This window comes from Oncorhynchus mykiss, chromosome 12 (assembly GCF_013265735.2).
Source record: "Oncorhynchus mykiss isolate Arlee chromosome 12, USDA_OmykA_1.1, whole genome shotgun sequence".
Lineage (NCBI taxonomy): Eukaryota > Metazoa > Chordata > Actinopteri > Salmoniformes > Salmonidae > Oncorhynchus > Oncorhynchus mykiss.
This window is the reverse complement of record NC_048576.1, coordinates 71,600,520-71,616,855: the sequence shown is the minus strand read 5'-3', so window position 1 is coordinate 71,616,855 and position 16,336 is coordinate 71,600,520. Positions and strand designations below refer to the sequence as shown.

Sequence of the window (16,336 nt, the reverse complement as noted above, 5' to 3'; positions counted from 1 at the left end):
GTGTGTGTGTGTGAGTGATAACTGCAAAACATTCCGTTGCTATTATTCATTATGTGTGTGAGATGACGTCTCATCGTCCTCTTGTTCCCCCTCAGTCCATCCTGCTGCTGGGAGGCGTGGCTCTAGCCTGCCTGGCCCTGGACCTCCTCTTCCTGCTGTTCTACTCCTTCTGGCTGTGCTGCCGGCGGAAGAAGAGCGAGGAGCAGCCCAACGCCGACTGCTGCTGCACCGCCTGGTGTGTCATCATCGCCACGCTCGTCTGCAGGTGAGTCCCACATGGAAAGACGTACGGCTCTGATCACTCAACATACCCTTGGTTCACTACCTAAAATACAGGCCTAGCTGTAATGAGGTGGGCCATCTCTAATTTCAACATGTAAAGCCTGGGACTGCAGACGACAATGCAAGGATTAGCAATGTTCACCATCACCCCATAACATCCTCGATTGGCCCTGTAGTGCACCGACATAAGCGCGTTCCATGCATGATGGAGCAGTTTGTGCCTTTTTTAATCTCCTCCTTGATACCTTTGTTATCTAACACATTGCCAGCAGTCTTCCTCTGAGATGAGTGAACACCACCCACGGTGTCATGCGTGACTGGCTTTAAGACCGCATGCCTAGTCTGCCGGAGGAAATTTATTAGGGGTTTAACGGTACATGTATTCGTACCGGACCGTTCGGTACAGGGAACTCGGTTCGGTCCATACTGTGAACCCGAATGAATTCATAAAAGATATTTACAGTCCAAAATAAAAACACTAGACCTGTGTCTCTTGAGTACATTTCAGGCTATTCCGTTAAAACAGCTAGTTCCTTTGCATAATTTTTTTATCAACATTTTAATTTTAATTGGCGCATATCAAACTGTACTTTTGTGAGGTGCAGAAGTTAATTATTTTTGTATGATGGTGAGTGGTGGGATTGATTAACCAGAATTGGAGGGTCTTCATTCATCGTTTAAATCTCCAGTTTGGGAACATTTTGGCTTCCCAGTAGATTACAGCGCCGATGGACAGAGAGTTGTGGATAAATGCTTAACAGTATGTCGTTCAAGGAGATTAGCCTATGCAGCTGCCAACACCTCATGTTGACACCCCAGTATACCGGAACAAGACAGAAACGCTAAGAAATAATAACAACATCGTCTCCCCTCTGCATTCAAGCATTCTTTGGCAGCTGATTCTGACCTGGCCAAAGAAATTACAAGAGCAATTGTAAAAAATAAACAGTCTACCAGTCTTCGGTTTATAGCTGCGGACATGCGACCATTGGCGGTGGTTGAGAATGGGGGGTTTCAGCCCCTCATAAAAGTGCTCGAGCAACTATCATGGTGCATTAATAACCAAGAGGGAAGGGTACATTTTATATATATATAGGACTGGGAAAAATCCACTTGAATGGCCCTCCAACAGGTAAATTCCCACCTCTCACATAGTTCGAAACGCAGCATCAGAGTGGAAGCTTGAGAGGCCCAACATAACAGTTCTGTCACAACAGACAATGCCAGGAACATTGTGAATGCTGAACATTGTGAACAGCATTTAATTTTCCCACTGTACTGAAACCAAACTGAAACGTGACTCCAAAACCGCAACACGTACCGAACCGTGGGTTTGGTGAACCGTTACACCCCTAGAATTGATGGATAGTTTACTCTGCTGGAGGCTGTGCTCTAAGGAGAGCAGAACTGTGACCTGTCTCCGAACTCATAATGGACACAGGAGGTATTTGACACACACACTGTCAGATGCCACTTTTATTGTTGTTTATACCTCCCCCCTTCTGAACTGAGGATACAAGAGCAGATCTTCATTTGACATTGGACTTCACAAACCATGGGTTGCATGCTGTAGTCTGGGGATGACAGACAGGACCCCCACAATTCTTCTAAACTTTGACCTGTAAATTTAATCCCTTTGAGAAATTATTCTGTTTTTGTGTAGGCAAACAATTTCTCTGCAGTGGAAGGGATGTAGTTTGGTATCTTGTAGCATCTGAAAGCTGCTGCTGCTGGTTTAGTGTCTAACTATTGTGGTGAGATGGTGGTATTTTTAGAACTAATCTTCTGCTTACTTCATTGAAGCTCTCAATTGGAGGGTAGGCTACTTGGGCGCTTGCTGCATGGTGTTAACCCCTTCCCGTCTGGTGTTCACATTTTTTAAACAATCTAGCATCTACTCAAGCAGAGAATGAGAGGTGCACAGGGTTAAAAGGCTTGACACCACAAATCCCTCTACTAGATATTTTCTGCAGTCTGCCTCAAATGAAATAGTCCTCAATCACGGCTACTTTTTTGTATCTAGGCTGTTAGTTTTCCTTTCTTAGTCTAGGTTATCTAACTACTTACAGTTGAAGTCGGAAGTTTACACACACTTAGGTCATTAACTTATTTTTCAACCACTCCACAAATTTCTTGTTAACAAACTATAGTTTTGGCAAGTTGGTTAGGACATCTACTTTGTACATGACACAAATAATTTTTCCAACAATTGTTTACAGACAGATTATTTCACTTATAATTCACTGTATCACAATTCCAGTGGGTCAGAAGTTTACATACACGAAGTTGACTGTGCCTTTTTAAATAGCTTAGAAAATTCCAGAAAAGGATGTCATGGCTTTAGAAGCTTCTGATAGGCTAATTGACATCATTTGAGTCAATTGGAGGTGTACCTGTGGATGTATTTCAAGGCCTACCTTCAAACTCAGTGCCTCTTTGCTTGATATCATGGGAAAATCCAAAGATAACAGCCAAGACCTCAAATTGTAGACGAGTCGGGTTCATCCTTGGGAGCAATTTCCAAACGCCTGAAGGTACCACGTTAATCTGTACAAACAATAGTATGCCAGTATAAACACCATGGGACCACGCAGCCGTCACACCGCTCAGGAAGGAGATGCGTTCTGTCTCCTAGAGATGAACGTACTTTGGTGCGAAAAGTGAAAATCAATCCCAGAAATGTCTTCTGGTCTGATGAAACAAAAATACAACTGTTTGGCCATAATGACCATCGTTATGTTTGGAGGAAAAAGGGGGAACTTGCAAGCCGAAGAACACCATCCCAACCATGAAGCAGGGGGTGGCAGCATCATGTTGTGGGGGTGCTTTTCTGCAGGAGGGACTGGTGCACTTCAGGAAAATGATGTGGATATATTGAAGCAACATCTCAAGACATCAGTCAGGAAGTTAAAGCTTGGTCGCAAATGGATCTTCAAAATGGACAATGACCCCAAGCATACTTCCAAATTTGTGGCAAAATGGCTTAAGGACAACATTAGTCTAGGTATTGGAGTGGCCATCACACAGCCCTGACCCCAATCCAATAGAACATTTTTGGGCAGAACTGAAAAAGCTTGTGGTGCAAGGAGACCTACAAACCTGACTCAGTTACACCAGCTCTGTCAGGAGAAATGGGCCAAAATTCACCCAACTTCTAGTGAGAAGCTTGTGGAAGGCTACCGGAAACGTTTGACCCAAGTTAACCTGTTATGGCTGCATCCCTTGTTCTCAATTTCCTCCTGAAGACATACCCTAATCTAACTGCCTGTAGCTCAGCCCCAGAGGCAAGGATATGCATATTCTTGGTATCATTTGAATGGAAACAATCTGAAGTTTGTGGAAATGTTAATTGAATGTAGGGGAATATAACACCAATAGATCTGGTAGAAGAAAAAAACTTCAAAAATGAGCGAGCTACATGACATTGAGCATGAAGTCACCCAGGTGTCCCACACAAATGTACCCAAGTGGCCGAATTGGTACAGTGATTCATTTTGAAGGAAAGAACGATATACAAAATACATAAATGCTATTCTAACACTCACCCCCCAAAAATATATATTAAAAAATATATATATATATTTATATATAAAAATAACAAGAGTAACTATTTACACATGTTCTATTTACAATATTGTGAAGACCCTCAGTCCTCTACACAATATTGTGCTGCTGGTGCCATGGCCCATGGCTTTACACCAAAAAGAGACTGCTGAGGCTTACTGAACAGGTGGTGCAGGTGATGGGGCACTTCCTGTTATAAAGGGCACAACGGCATCTCCCTACTGTGCCCTTTTTGCCCTGAGGCACATTCATGCCTGCAGAGATGAATCTGGTCAGGTGAACACCACTGGTTGGAGCAGAAGGGACAGAGGTAGAGGGGACAGAAGGTGCTACAGTGGACTTGCTGTAGCTAGCAAGCTCCTGGATGAGCAGCTCCCTGAAGGCTAGCTGTGAGATGGGAGGCTGTCCACAGCTCTTGGCCATTTCCTTCTGCAGGATGAAGGAATTCACCACAGCAATGTCAATGCAATTATAGAAAAATGTCTTGTACCATTTCATGGTCTTGTGGAGAACATTGTAGTATCATATCCTACCTCCCATGCCCTTGTTGTAGTCCTTCACAGCAGCTGGAATGGGGACATTTTTTGTGGTCCATGCCCCGCTACCGTCCTTCACACGCCTGACGACGTGATCGCCACTGGAGGACTTGTGGATAGTTGTGCACATGACCACCTCTCTGGGATCCATCCACTTTACAAAGAGCAGGCCATCTTCACGAATCCATCTCATGGTACCCCGCTCAGCCCACTTAGGCATTTTGTTCACCTTTGTTTTTGGAAAGCCCTCTCTGTTGGTCCGAATGGTGCCACAAGCCCACACTTCCCGCTTCCTCAGCTCTGTAAACAGGGTAGGGCTTGTGTAGAAGTCCACAAACAGTTTGTAGCCCTTCCCCAGCAGTTGAAAATCCAATAACTCCATAACGGAATCATAACTCTGTCCATTACCGGTAGCAAAACTGTTTATCCCCCCCATAAACAAAAAAATTGCACGTGTAGGCACACACACAATCTGCCAAAACAAACAGTTTGTAACCCCATTTGGTTGGTTTGTTACGCATGTATTGTTTGATGCTGATTCTGGCCTTTGAGGCTACCATCCTCTCATCGATTAACAGGTTCTGGGCAGGCTGAAAATAGGTCTTGCAGGCCTCAACGATGCTGGGGTAGAGAGGTTTGATTTTGCAGAGCCTATCAAAACTTGCGGTGCCTCTTCTTGTCATTCTCCCCATCAACTTCTGGGTCACTGATGTGAAGCGCCCGTGAGATAGTCAGAAATATTTTAGAGGACATGACAGTGGTGGTGAAAGGCAGTTGATAGAGAGCTGACGTTTTCCAGTAGTCCCTCAGTTTTCAACTTCACCAGCACCATGTAAATGACCAGTGAAAGAAAGCAGAAAAGATCTGACATGGAAATGCCTCTTTCTTTCCTGCCTGCTTCTTAGCCCCATACTTATTGGTGTTCGCCACCAGGGAATCAACAACTGACGAGGTGAAAAAGTTGAAGGGGGCTGTACTTTGCAGTCATGTCTAGTTGAGGTCCTGGCTGCCTTTTTTATCTAAAAGCTGGTGGAATTGGTTCCACATCTTCCAACACAGTGTGTCAACGACCCTCTGGCCCTCTGTCTGCGGGTTTCTGTCTTCCCCACCTCTGACTTCAAACCTCTACATGGCAGGGTAGGTGTGGAGCCAGTGACAGCAGGGGTCCGGCAGGATGAACAAGCTTCAGAGGGGGATGGACACCTAGACATTGGTGGCGCATAATCAGAATCACTGCCACTGTGGGGGGAAAAAAAATAATCTGTAAGAATACTTTCACGTATGAGCCCTGTATCAACACGTAAAATAAACAATGTACCATATAGAGTACAGGGAACATAATCACTATGGTGAAGTGCTGTTCCATGCCATGTTTATATCAAATCAAATCAAATCAAATTTATTTATATAGCCCTTCGTACATTAGCTGATATCTCAAAGTGCTGTACAGAAACCCAGCCTAAAACCCCAAACAGCAAGCAATGCAGGTGTAGAAGCACGCAATGTATAAAATACATTTAAAAAATATCACACACACACAATGTATAGCCAAATGTGTACCTTACACATTTCATTACTGATGATATTTTTATATATTGCAAATAAAATAAGAATCTCAACAACAACAAATCTCATAAATAATATTTTATATTCATTTCAAACAACGACATTAGCATGATAAGATTTTACCAGTCCAGCATGGCATCCTCTCTGTACAGAAACATGTCTTCCGCCTGGGAGTCAAAACTTGCCTCGCTGAAAGATTAATCTTCCTGAAGCAACTCTCTCGCGTTCTCAATCAATTTCTTCTATCATTTGGGTTACATCTGTATATCTAGACTTTGTTTTAGCTTTTCCTGATTTATTCACCATAATTTAAATTATATAAAATTGCTGAAAATGCACTTCACTATGTACTGCTATGCGTAACACTCGTGGCTCCGTCAAGTAGAATTTGCAATGGCGAATGAACTTCTTTTATGCCAGAGTTTACGCCAAAGGCTGGTCTTCGAACGTATAACCATTACATATTGCAGTTTACCTCAGCTCAATGGCTATCTTCCAAGCTAGATTTCAAGATGATCAGTGGTCATTGGGCCAAAATACAGTCAATCAATGACAGACCGCTCCTACCATTGGTGCGCAGTGAGGTCATTGATTGGTGTCTTCAAATCGGGTTGTTTCGGTCAATGCGTCCTGGAAAAAGAGCCATCAAGTGTGATTGTGTTACTAAAAAACAGAGGATTGCAATGAAACCAACCATGACTGGATAAACGTGTGTTTAGTCTGTGTATTTACCAAAAATGTTTCATCCAAAGTTGAATGAGACGGAAATCACGACGCAAGCGGTTTACATATGTTTCGTGTTAGGCTATAATAATGGATTTTATCAAACAAAACTAACATTCACTGTGGAGCTAGGACAATTGGCATTGCCACCAGAGGAATATTTTCAAAGGTAAGTGATTTATTTTATTGTTATTTCTGACTTTTGTGACACTAATGCTTGGTTGGAAAATGCTAGTAATACTTTTGTTAGATGGGTGCTCTCCTCAGATAATCGCATGGTTTGTGTTCGACGTAAAGCCTTTTTGAAATCTGACACAGCGGCTGGATTAATAAGATTTTAAGCTTTTAAATGATGCAAGACACATGTATTTACGAGAATGTTTAATATTACGAATGGTGTATTTAGAATTTTAGCGCTCTGCAATTTCACTGGCTGTTGGCCAGGTGCGAGAGAGGTTAAAGCTGGTGCGAGAGAGGTTAAAGCTGTTGAAGTGGTTGTTGTCTGACTGAGAGACTCTATTATGAAGATGAGGACATATTGATTCTGTTTAGAGTAAGTTGATGCCACAGAACACTGAATAAGTGGAATGAGGAAGTTGGAGAGGCATTGTTGTGCAATGTAATCTTCTGTATGATTATGAACAGTGAAGTGTGTTACACAGAAACCTTTTTTTGTGGTCATGTGATGGGTCTCAGCTGTTATTTTTATTTATTTTATTTAACCTTTTATTTAACTAGGTAAGTCAGCTGTTGAACAGCTCTAGGCTGAACCACAACTGGTTTAATGGCCAGCCATATTTAGGCTTTAATTTGCATCATTGGTATATGCAAGTTCCTGCGCTGCACTGCAGTCAGCATTGCCGTAGAATCATGACAGTTTTCAGCGTCTCTGTCGGAAACGTTGGTTCCTTACCAAACACCATGCCAACGCCCCTATTCTCTGGGATAGATGTGATAACCGTGAGGCCTCGTCTCTGCAGGTAGTCCTCCAGCAATGTATTGGAAAGTAATGAAAAAGTTAGGAAAACAAAGGATTTCTCACATTCAACCTGAAATCATGTGACAAATGAACCCCCACTGTAGTTTCCATGGCAACATCCTCTCAGAAGCCAACTCAGGACACAGAAGAAGACCCAGAGGGGCTGGCTCAGCGCAGGCAGGGCTCTGGCTCAGAGCAGGCAGAGGGATACTCAAGGACTCTGGTGGTTTAGCGTTAGAACCTTTTGAATGACAATATTATTGTGGTGTATTTTCAGGAATTAGGCTACCCCAAGAATTCTGCAAAGTGTCAATCTTGCGGAGCTAATCACACTAGATGGCATACTATACTGGACAAAATGTAAACGTAACATGTAAAGTGTAAAGAAATGCAAGAGCCCAGATATTTTCCATACACACAGATTATTTCTCTCAAATATTGTGCACAAATTTGTGTACATCCCTGTTAGTGAGCATTTCTCCTTTGCCATATCATATCAAGAAGCTGATTTAAACAGCATGGTCATTACACAGGTGCACCTTGTGCTGGAGACAATATAAGACCACTCTAAAATGTGCAGTTTCGTCACACAACACAATGCCACAGATGTCTCAAGTTGAGGGAGTGTGCAATTGGCATGCTGACTGCAGGAATGTCCAACAGAGCTGTTGCCAGAGAATTGAATGTTAATTTCTCTACCATACGCCGCCTCCAACAACGTTTTATAGAATTTGTCAGAGCTGTATTTATGTCTGTAATAAAGCCTTTTTGTGGGGGAAAACTCATTCTGATTGGCTGAGCATGGCTCCCATGACTGGGCCCCTGCCCAGTCATGTGAAATGTATAGATTATTTATTTCAATTGACCGATTTCCTTCTATGTAACTCGGCAAAATCTTTGAAATGTTGCATGTTGCGTTTTATATTTTTGTACAGTATACTTCAATGGGATGGCAAAGTATCACATTGGGGTAAATGCTAAGGACGATATACCCTTTCATTATCAAAGAGTAGCTCTGTGTCTAGTACAGTGGGAAACCAGACCAAACTGTTGTCTGTTTCTGAGTCCTTCTTTCTGGAGTCCCTCCCAACCAATAATTTACACGGCTGTCTGGAATAACAACAGGCTAGTCCACCACAGTCACACAGACAAGCTTTGGAATCCCTGGGTCTCACAAAGGGTCATGTTCTGAGTGGCAGTGACAGATAAGTGAACAGTGCTTGCTGTCTGTCAAAATAATGTACCTAGAATTCCTAGAAAAACCTTCCTTTTCGATTATGCAGCCCCTTTGTGAGTGATCTCTTAAGACAAAGCTATTGGCCAGAATGGCCACTCTATAGTGTCTGAGGTCTGGGGCACAGCCCAGTATTTATGACTGATGAAAGGTTTTTCGTCTTCTCACCTCAGTCTCCCTCCATCCGTCTGTGGGATAGGCACTTCCCAGCCTTCTGTTTTCAAGGCACTGTGACCCAGGTGGTACCTCTCCCTGAACTGTAATTGCATCTCTGGTTGAATCTGAATGATGGATATCTGTCCTCCCTGAACCCCAGTGAGTATTGACCATCTGCACCTGTCGCTGCCTTAACAGTGAGCTTCTGGAGTCTCTCTGCCCGCCTCTCCTGCCCTGCCCCTCCTGTGAGAACGAATCCATCCACATGATGCAAGTCTCTGCAAGCCCAGGCAGCTGAAAATATTTCTTCCCGGCTGTGGGAGTCTTATCGACTCGCATCTATGCTTGTAGAGAGAAGAGATTCATCAAACTCTCTTCGCCCTACCCTCCTTTCACAGGCTATGAGAGGGTCTCTCCCCATTAGGAAGGAGCACAACCCATAAAAAGCAGCAAAGATATCATGAATTGAACAAGACTACTCACTGTGCTTAATATTGTGTAATTCATGTGGTCTGCTAGGGATGGGCCCGGTTAACGAACGTTAGTATTTGATTATTTGCGAGTGTACATATTTTAACATTGAAAAGGCTTTGTCTGAATTAACTAAAATGATCCATGAAGTGACATTACTACATACAAGTAAATACCGTGGCATTTGACATTCTTCATTTAATAAAACAACAAACCTTTTAATATAAAATAGGGCGGGTAAAGTGTCACTGACATTTTCCACCTCTCCCTGACTGAGTCTGTAATACCTACATGTTTCAAGCAAACAACCATTGTCCTTGTGCGCAAGGAAGCGAAGGTAACCTGCCTAAATGACTACCGCCCCATGGCACTCACGTCTGTAGCCATGAAGTGCTTTGAAAGGCTAGTCATGGCTCACATCAACAACATCCTCCCGGACACCCTAGACCCACTCCAATTTGCCTACCACCCCAACAGATCCACAGATGACAATCTCAATCGCACTCCACACTGCCCTTTCTCACCTGGACAAAAGGAACATGTGAAAATGCTGTTCATTGACTACAGCTCAGCGTTCAACACCATAGTGCCCACAAAGCTCATCACTAAGCTAAGGACTCTGGGACTAAACACCTCCCTCTGCAACTGGATCCTGGACTTTCTAACGGGCCACACCCAGGTGGTAAGAGTAGGCCACAACACGTCTGCCACGCTGATCCTTAACACTGGGACCCCTCAGGAGTGTGTACTTAGTCCCCTCCTGTATTCCCTGTTCACCCACGACTGAAAAGATTTGGCATGGGTCCCCAGATCCTCAAATGGTTCTACAGCTGCACCATTGAGAGCATCCTGAGCGGTTGCATCACCGCCTGGTATGGAAGCTGCTCGGCATCTGACTGTATGGCACTACAGAGGGTAGTGCGAATGGCCCAGTACATCACTGGGGCCAAGCTTCCTGCCACCCAGGACCTATATAATAGGCGGTGTCAGAGGAAAGCCCATAAAATTGTCAGAGACCCCAGTCACACAAGTCATAGACTGTTTTCTGTGCTACCGCACGGCAAGCGGTACCGGAGCGCCAAGTCTAGGACCAAAAGGCTCCTCAACAGCTTCTACCCCAAGCCATAAGACTGCTGATCAATTCATAAAATCGCCACCGGACTATTTACATTGATCCCCCCCCTTTTGTACACTGCTACTCGCTATTTGTTTGTTACCTATGCATAGTCACTTCGCCCCCACCTACATGTACAGATTACCTCAACTAGCCTGTACCCCTGCACACGGACTCGGTACCGGTGTATACAGCCTTGTTATTATTATTGTTACTTTTTATTTTAGTCTACTTGGTAAATATTTTCTTCATCTTGAACTGCACTGTTGGTTAAGGGCTTGTAAGTAAGCATTTCACGGTAAAGTCTACACTTGTTGAATTCGGCGCGTGTGACAAATAAATTTGGATTTGGTTTATTGTGAGCCAATCAAAGCGGCACTACAGTCAGAGGCTGGATATGTAGCCTAGCAGGTGAGTGGGGACATTTCTAATCAATGCATACAGGAATAGAAACGACGGAAGTTAGACTGTTTTTTAATCTGAAGCTCGCCGTTAATGTTCCATTGTAGGGCATTACATAGGAGAAGCGTGAGAGATTAGTACTCTGCCAATGACTGTGCCTGTTATAGCAGCACGTGTCCCGCGTTGGACTGTATCCGTAGATGGTTCTGATGGAAAGGTTGCCTTGTGCATGGCCCAGCAGTGCCCAAGAAAGTGTTCAATCAAATAGTTTGATGCCACCACCACCCCTTCAAATGAGAAGCCAACAGCGGGCCGGGACATAACTCTCAAGGTGGGTATACGTTATAAGCTTAGTCCTGAGTTCCACTCTGAGTTCCACTCTGTCTACAAGTTGTTGTACTTGTAGACAAGGAAGGGGAACGCGGTCTCTCACACACTGACCCCTGCCCTGCTACAGCAGCAAACAGTTTTACAAAAAAACACATGTATTTCAGATATCCGATATTTAAGAAAATAAAAAATAAAATATTTCCAATGCCCATCCCTAGTCTGTGTGCATGGACGCCTTTTAGGGGGGGGAGAAAACAAATCCGGTCTGCCATTAATGATAAACAGTAACCAAAGTAGTGGATGGTTTTGTAACAGAGAATCTTAACTGTCATGCACTTTGTGTTGTGTGTTTAATAATCTGCCAATAAAGATTTGGGAGGATGAGGAAACAGCTCCTTCAGCTGTAATTTAGAAAACATGACCTTTGTGTTGTGGGTTCAGCCCCCAGGCCACCCAAACAAGTAAACAGTTTAGTCTGTTTCCTCTCTTTGTTTAGTACTTCTCAGGTCATGGCATCATTGTCAACACAGAGGCCCAGCCAGGAGTCTCAAGGCGCTGAAATGGTAGTCGTTCTGCTCATCTAGGGACGGACAGATGGACACACAGACAGCAAACTGTGGACAGTCACTGTCTGTAGCTCATACATAGATGATCAAAGCGGAAATAGGAACGCAGCCACAAACACAGAGCAAAATGGCCTCATGACAAGTGACAGGAGAAGGAAGGTCGGACAGATAGACATTAAAAAGGGCTGATATCTTCTGCTCATTATCTTTTTCAGTGTGTTCCTGTTCAGCTGTTGACCACATGGAAAAAGAGGCCTCGGCTCTTCATGGATCCACCCAAATAAATGGACACTTTTTTTTAAAGAATCCAACCATCTGCTTTGTGCAGTTTATGTTCAGCATTGTGGAGGTGTGAGAACACAGCCTAAAAAAAAATTCCACTCCGTATCTGTCTGGAAACGAAGCCTATTCTCTCATGTATAGATGAGAGGCCATCATGGTAAATAAGAATTTGTTCTTAACTGATTTGCCTAGTTAAATAAAGGTTAAATAAATAAATAAAAAATGTGTAATAATACTATGTAAGTAATCCTCTGGGATTTGACTGTTAGGCCAGATACTTGTATAAGCATACAGTCTCAGAGGAGTCATGAGAAAGGGAAGAACAACCTGAGAGCAGAGCAAAGAACTCCCACACTTACTGAAAACTGAGTAATGTCTTACGAATGGAAGACGCCCAAGAGAGACACATTAAACGCTTCCATATCCCGAATAAAGAGTTAATTTATTTGGGAGAGCTTGTGAAATCCAAGCATGAGCTTTTTGCTGACTCAATTGTGGAATCTTCCTGTTTTTGTCACATTCATTTTAACACTGGGCTTCGCTGAATCCTGTTTTCACTCCCCATGAGTTGGATCAGCTCAGAGCCATCTTGTTGGATTCAGCTGAAATCACTGCAGAGCGGCTCACAAAAGCATGGAGACTTGATGAGCATGTGGGCTGCATGACAATTACTCTCTCCCTGTGTGTCGTCGTCGTGTGTGTGGTGAGAGCGTGGGGAAAGTGGGATTAGAGCAATGAGTAAAAATGCCGCATGTGGAATATCAAATTCAGTTTATTGCCACGTGAATGACAGGCAGTGTAAGTTTATGGTCCAACTGTCATGAAACTTGAGAGAATCTCTGCAATTTTGTTTTACTGAAGTCTTGCACAAAGCTCATGATTTGAGGGAGTCCTCGCAGTCACATGCCCATCTTCTGTCACTTTGTTACGTTTTGGCTGTGCAACTTGAGGTTGTCGAGATCAAAGGAGTTGTTGCTGCTTGCATAATTAAAGATGATGGAAATCCCAGGCAAGAGCCTAGGAAGCAGAACTGCCTTTCATGTAAATCCGTTTTTAGGCTTGACATTGAGTGTGCGATAACATCTTTCTGGTTTGTCTTCAGCCTGCTGTAAACTCACTGTGCTGGTCGATGACAGGGAGATGGAACTCAGATATGTCATTTCTGGCGTTTTCTTTGCGAACACCTAAACATAAAGCACTTAAGACGTTGTCTTGCTGCTTTGTGGGTCCTGAATCACTGACCTTACAGTGAGAGAAACAACAACGCTCTGTACATTTCTGTGAAACGGCACAGGGGTGTAATATGAACGACAGAAACCGGATGTGTCTAGAAAACATTACAAACTCCTAAACTATCAGGGTGGTCGAAGAGCACACTAAACCAACAAACTAGTGGGGTTGTTGTGTATTTAATCTCTGGCTGTGTTTCCTGTTCTAAGTTTCCACCACAGTTTACCAGTCCCCAGAGGGAGATGTGCTTTGTTTGCCCTGAACACAAACCCATAGTTCCAGCTCACCTTTCCATCCCTCAGAGTATGAGAGGAAGAGATTGCCCTAGCTAGCAGCAGTTCAGGAAATGGCCAATCCCATCCACTCATTGGCTGCAGGGTGAAGAGGAGTGGACTGGCTCCCATTTTAACAGGAGGTGTTTCCCTTGTCAACATGACATTTGATTTAATCCCCTCTGACGTCAGATGCTCTTGTGTAAAGAGGACTGGGGATGTTATGTCACAGGCATGAAGAGTTAAGCCTAAACAGACCTGCTTTAAAAAAAAATTACAAAATACATTTTTTTAAAAATGGAAAGATCTGAGCTTCAAATTCACTGCTTGGTTTTATGGGGGGGTGAACATTTGATATTATCTATCTTACTGGTAGGGTGGTTCGTTGAAGTCTGTTTTTTTTCACAAGATGTCTAGACCGTGTAGGAGGGCTAGATCAGCTTAGTCTTCACAGTATACACTGAGGGTACAAAACATTAAGAACACCTGCACTTTCCATGACATAGGCTGACCAGGTGAAAGCTATGATCCCTTATTGATGTCACTTATAAAATCCACTTCAATCAGTGTCGACGAAGGGGAGGCAACAGGTTAAAGGACGATTTTTAAACATGGAGACAATTGAGACGTGGATTGTGAATGTGTGCCATTGAAGGTGAATGGGCAAGACAAAAGATTTAAGTGCCTTTGAACGGGGTATGGTACTTGGTGCCAGGTCCACCGGTTTGTGTCAAGAACGGTTTGTGTCCAGCCAACTTGACACAACTGTGGGAAGCATTGGAATCAACATGGGCCAGCATCCCTGTGGAACACTTTCGACACTTTGTCTATAGATTTTACGCAGGGGATGATTGAATGTCTTTCTCCAGGTTTGTTCTGAAGTAGTTTAACTTGTCTTATGTCTATAATGATTGACTCTGCTTCTTTCTCCCCTCCCTGAGGTAATTGTCATATTGTACTGCTTTAACTTTGCTCAAAAGTGGTTGCCATGGCAATTTCATAAGTCATTGATGGTGCATCAAAATGTGATATCACTTGCTGTGGCTGCATCAGTTTCACTCATTGTTCAGAGATATTCTCCTCATCTGTCCTTGAAGATTCTCTACTTCAACTGAGACATTATGTTGAGTAAGCCTAGTTTCTGTTGATGTAGCCTAGTTATTGCTGCAGCCTTACATGCATGACACTCAAACTTCTCTTTTGAAATGTTCAAAGTTTTGGTTACTACTGGTATGGCCTGGTCTTGGCTCCATTAGTGTTGAACAAGCTAGATGTTTATCAATGCCAGAGGAACCCTTTGTTTGGCCTTACCCCAGACCCACACCCTATACAGATCATCCTGGCAGATGTACAGCCTTGCAGGAATGATGGGAACTCTGCTACGGTTGCAGGAAACCATGTAACCATAGCTTTAGATGGCGTCTGTCTGAGAACCACAACTGAACGTACCTGCTTTAAGCTTACTGTAGGATAATGGCAGTGAAGCTTTGAAATCCTGCAATACAATGTTTAAAAGCCAGTCTGTTTGACCAGAACGTCTCCTTTGATACGCTGCCCTCGAGGCCTCCTTCCATCTTGCTTGTACAGTTCCTCCAACTGCCTTATAATGATGTCATCATGTAATCGGCCTATTTACTTTAGTTTATAGCTCTGAAGGACTCTGCATGGAGCCTGTCCTCCATCTGATGTTTGTGTGTGTGTGAACTGTAAATGGACTGTCCTTCAACAAGCTGCTGTACACATGGAACGCTCCTCCAGTTTGCATGTGTTCAGCTGAGAGTGACCATATGGTCACCAGGCTATTGTTTGGCCTGGCTGTCTGGCTCGGCAGTCTCTCAGTCAGCAGGGAGGCAGTGATTGTGACGCCTATTGAACTGCTCACAATGGGAGGGAGTTAGAGAGAGAATATTTATTATTTTATGTTAATATTGTAAATCTCCAAAGTAAGCTTTGGCAATATGTACATTTTTACATCATGCCGATAAGCAAATTGAATACAGAGAGAGAGAGATGCTGTAGTGACCCCTGGTGGTGAGGTATTTGTTTCCCAAAGGGGAAAGAGGTTAAAAGTAGTGACAACTCCTCCTTAGACAAGGCTGATATCATTCTCATTGTTGATTCAATTGATTACCCCCCACATGTATTGAGCAACAGTCCCACTCTCACCAGGTCTTCAGTTCCTACTGAGTTTCTTGGGGTTCACTGTTGAGCAAAATTCAATCGCATTCTAATCTAAAGGACAACTCAGACTTCTAAAGACCTACTGGTATCAGTTTTTAATAGGTAGCTAATATTCAGAATGTTTATGTAAATAATTAGATGATATTTGCATCAGAAATTCAGTGTTGTATGTTGCCACCTCGAATGCATTTGATTCCACTTGGGAACCACTCTAGCGCAGTGGTTCCCAACCTTTTTTGGTTACTGTACCACCATCTGAATTTTCCTCTGCCTGGAGTACCCCTGAAGTACCCCCTCATGTGCATTTTACCAGTAGGCCTATGGTCTCATGAGTCTTCTCAAGTACTCCCTGTGGATAGGCCAAGTACCCTCAGGGCTCCTGGTACTCCTGTTTGGGAACCACTGGTCTAGCACTAGCTGGCAGGCAGTAGGTCTTTGTGATAGCCAG

At 43.5% G+C, this 16,336-nt stretch overlaps 1 protein-coding gene across 1 annotated transcript in view; it reads left to right on the top strand.

Annotated features, from left to right (window-relative positions):
• ttyh3a (tweety family member 3a) overlaps positions 1–16,336 on the top strand; it is a 56,778-nt gene that overhangs the window by 13,622 nt on the left and 26,820 nt on the right. The window contains exon 2 of the mRNA XM_021624923.2: positions 96–265. Within this exon, the coding sequence (XP_021480598.1) occupies positions 96–265 (170 nt within the window). The remainder of the gene's footprint in view (positions 1–95; positions 266–16,336) is intronic.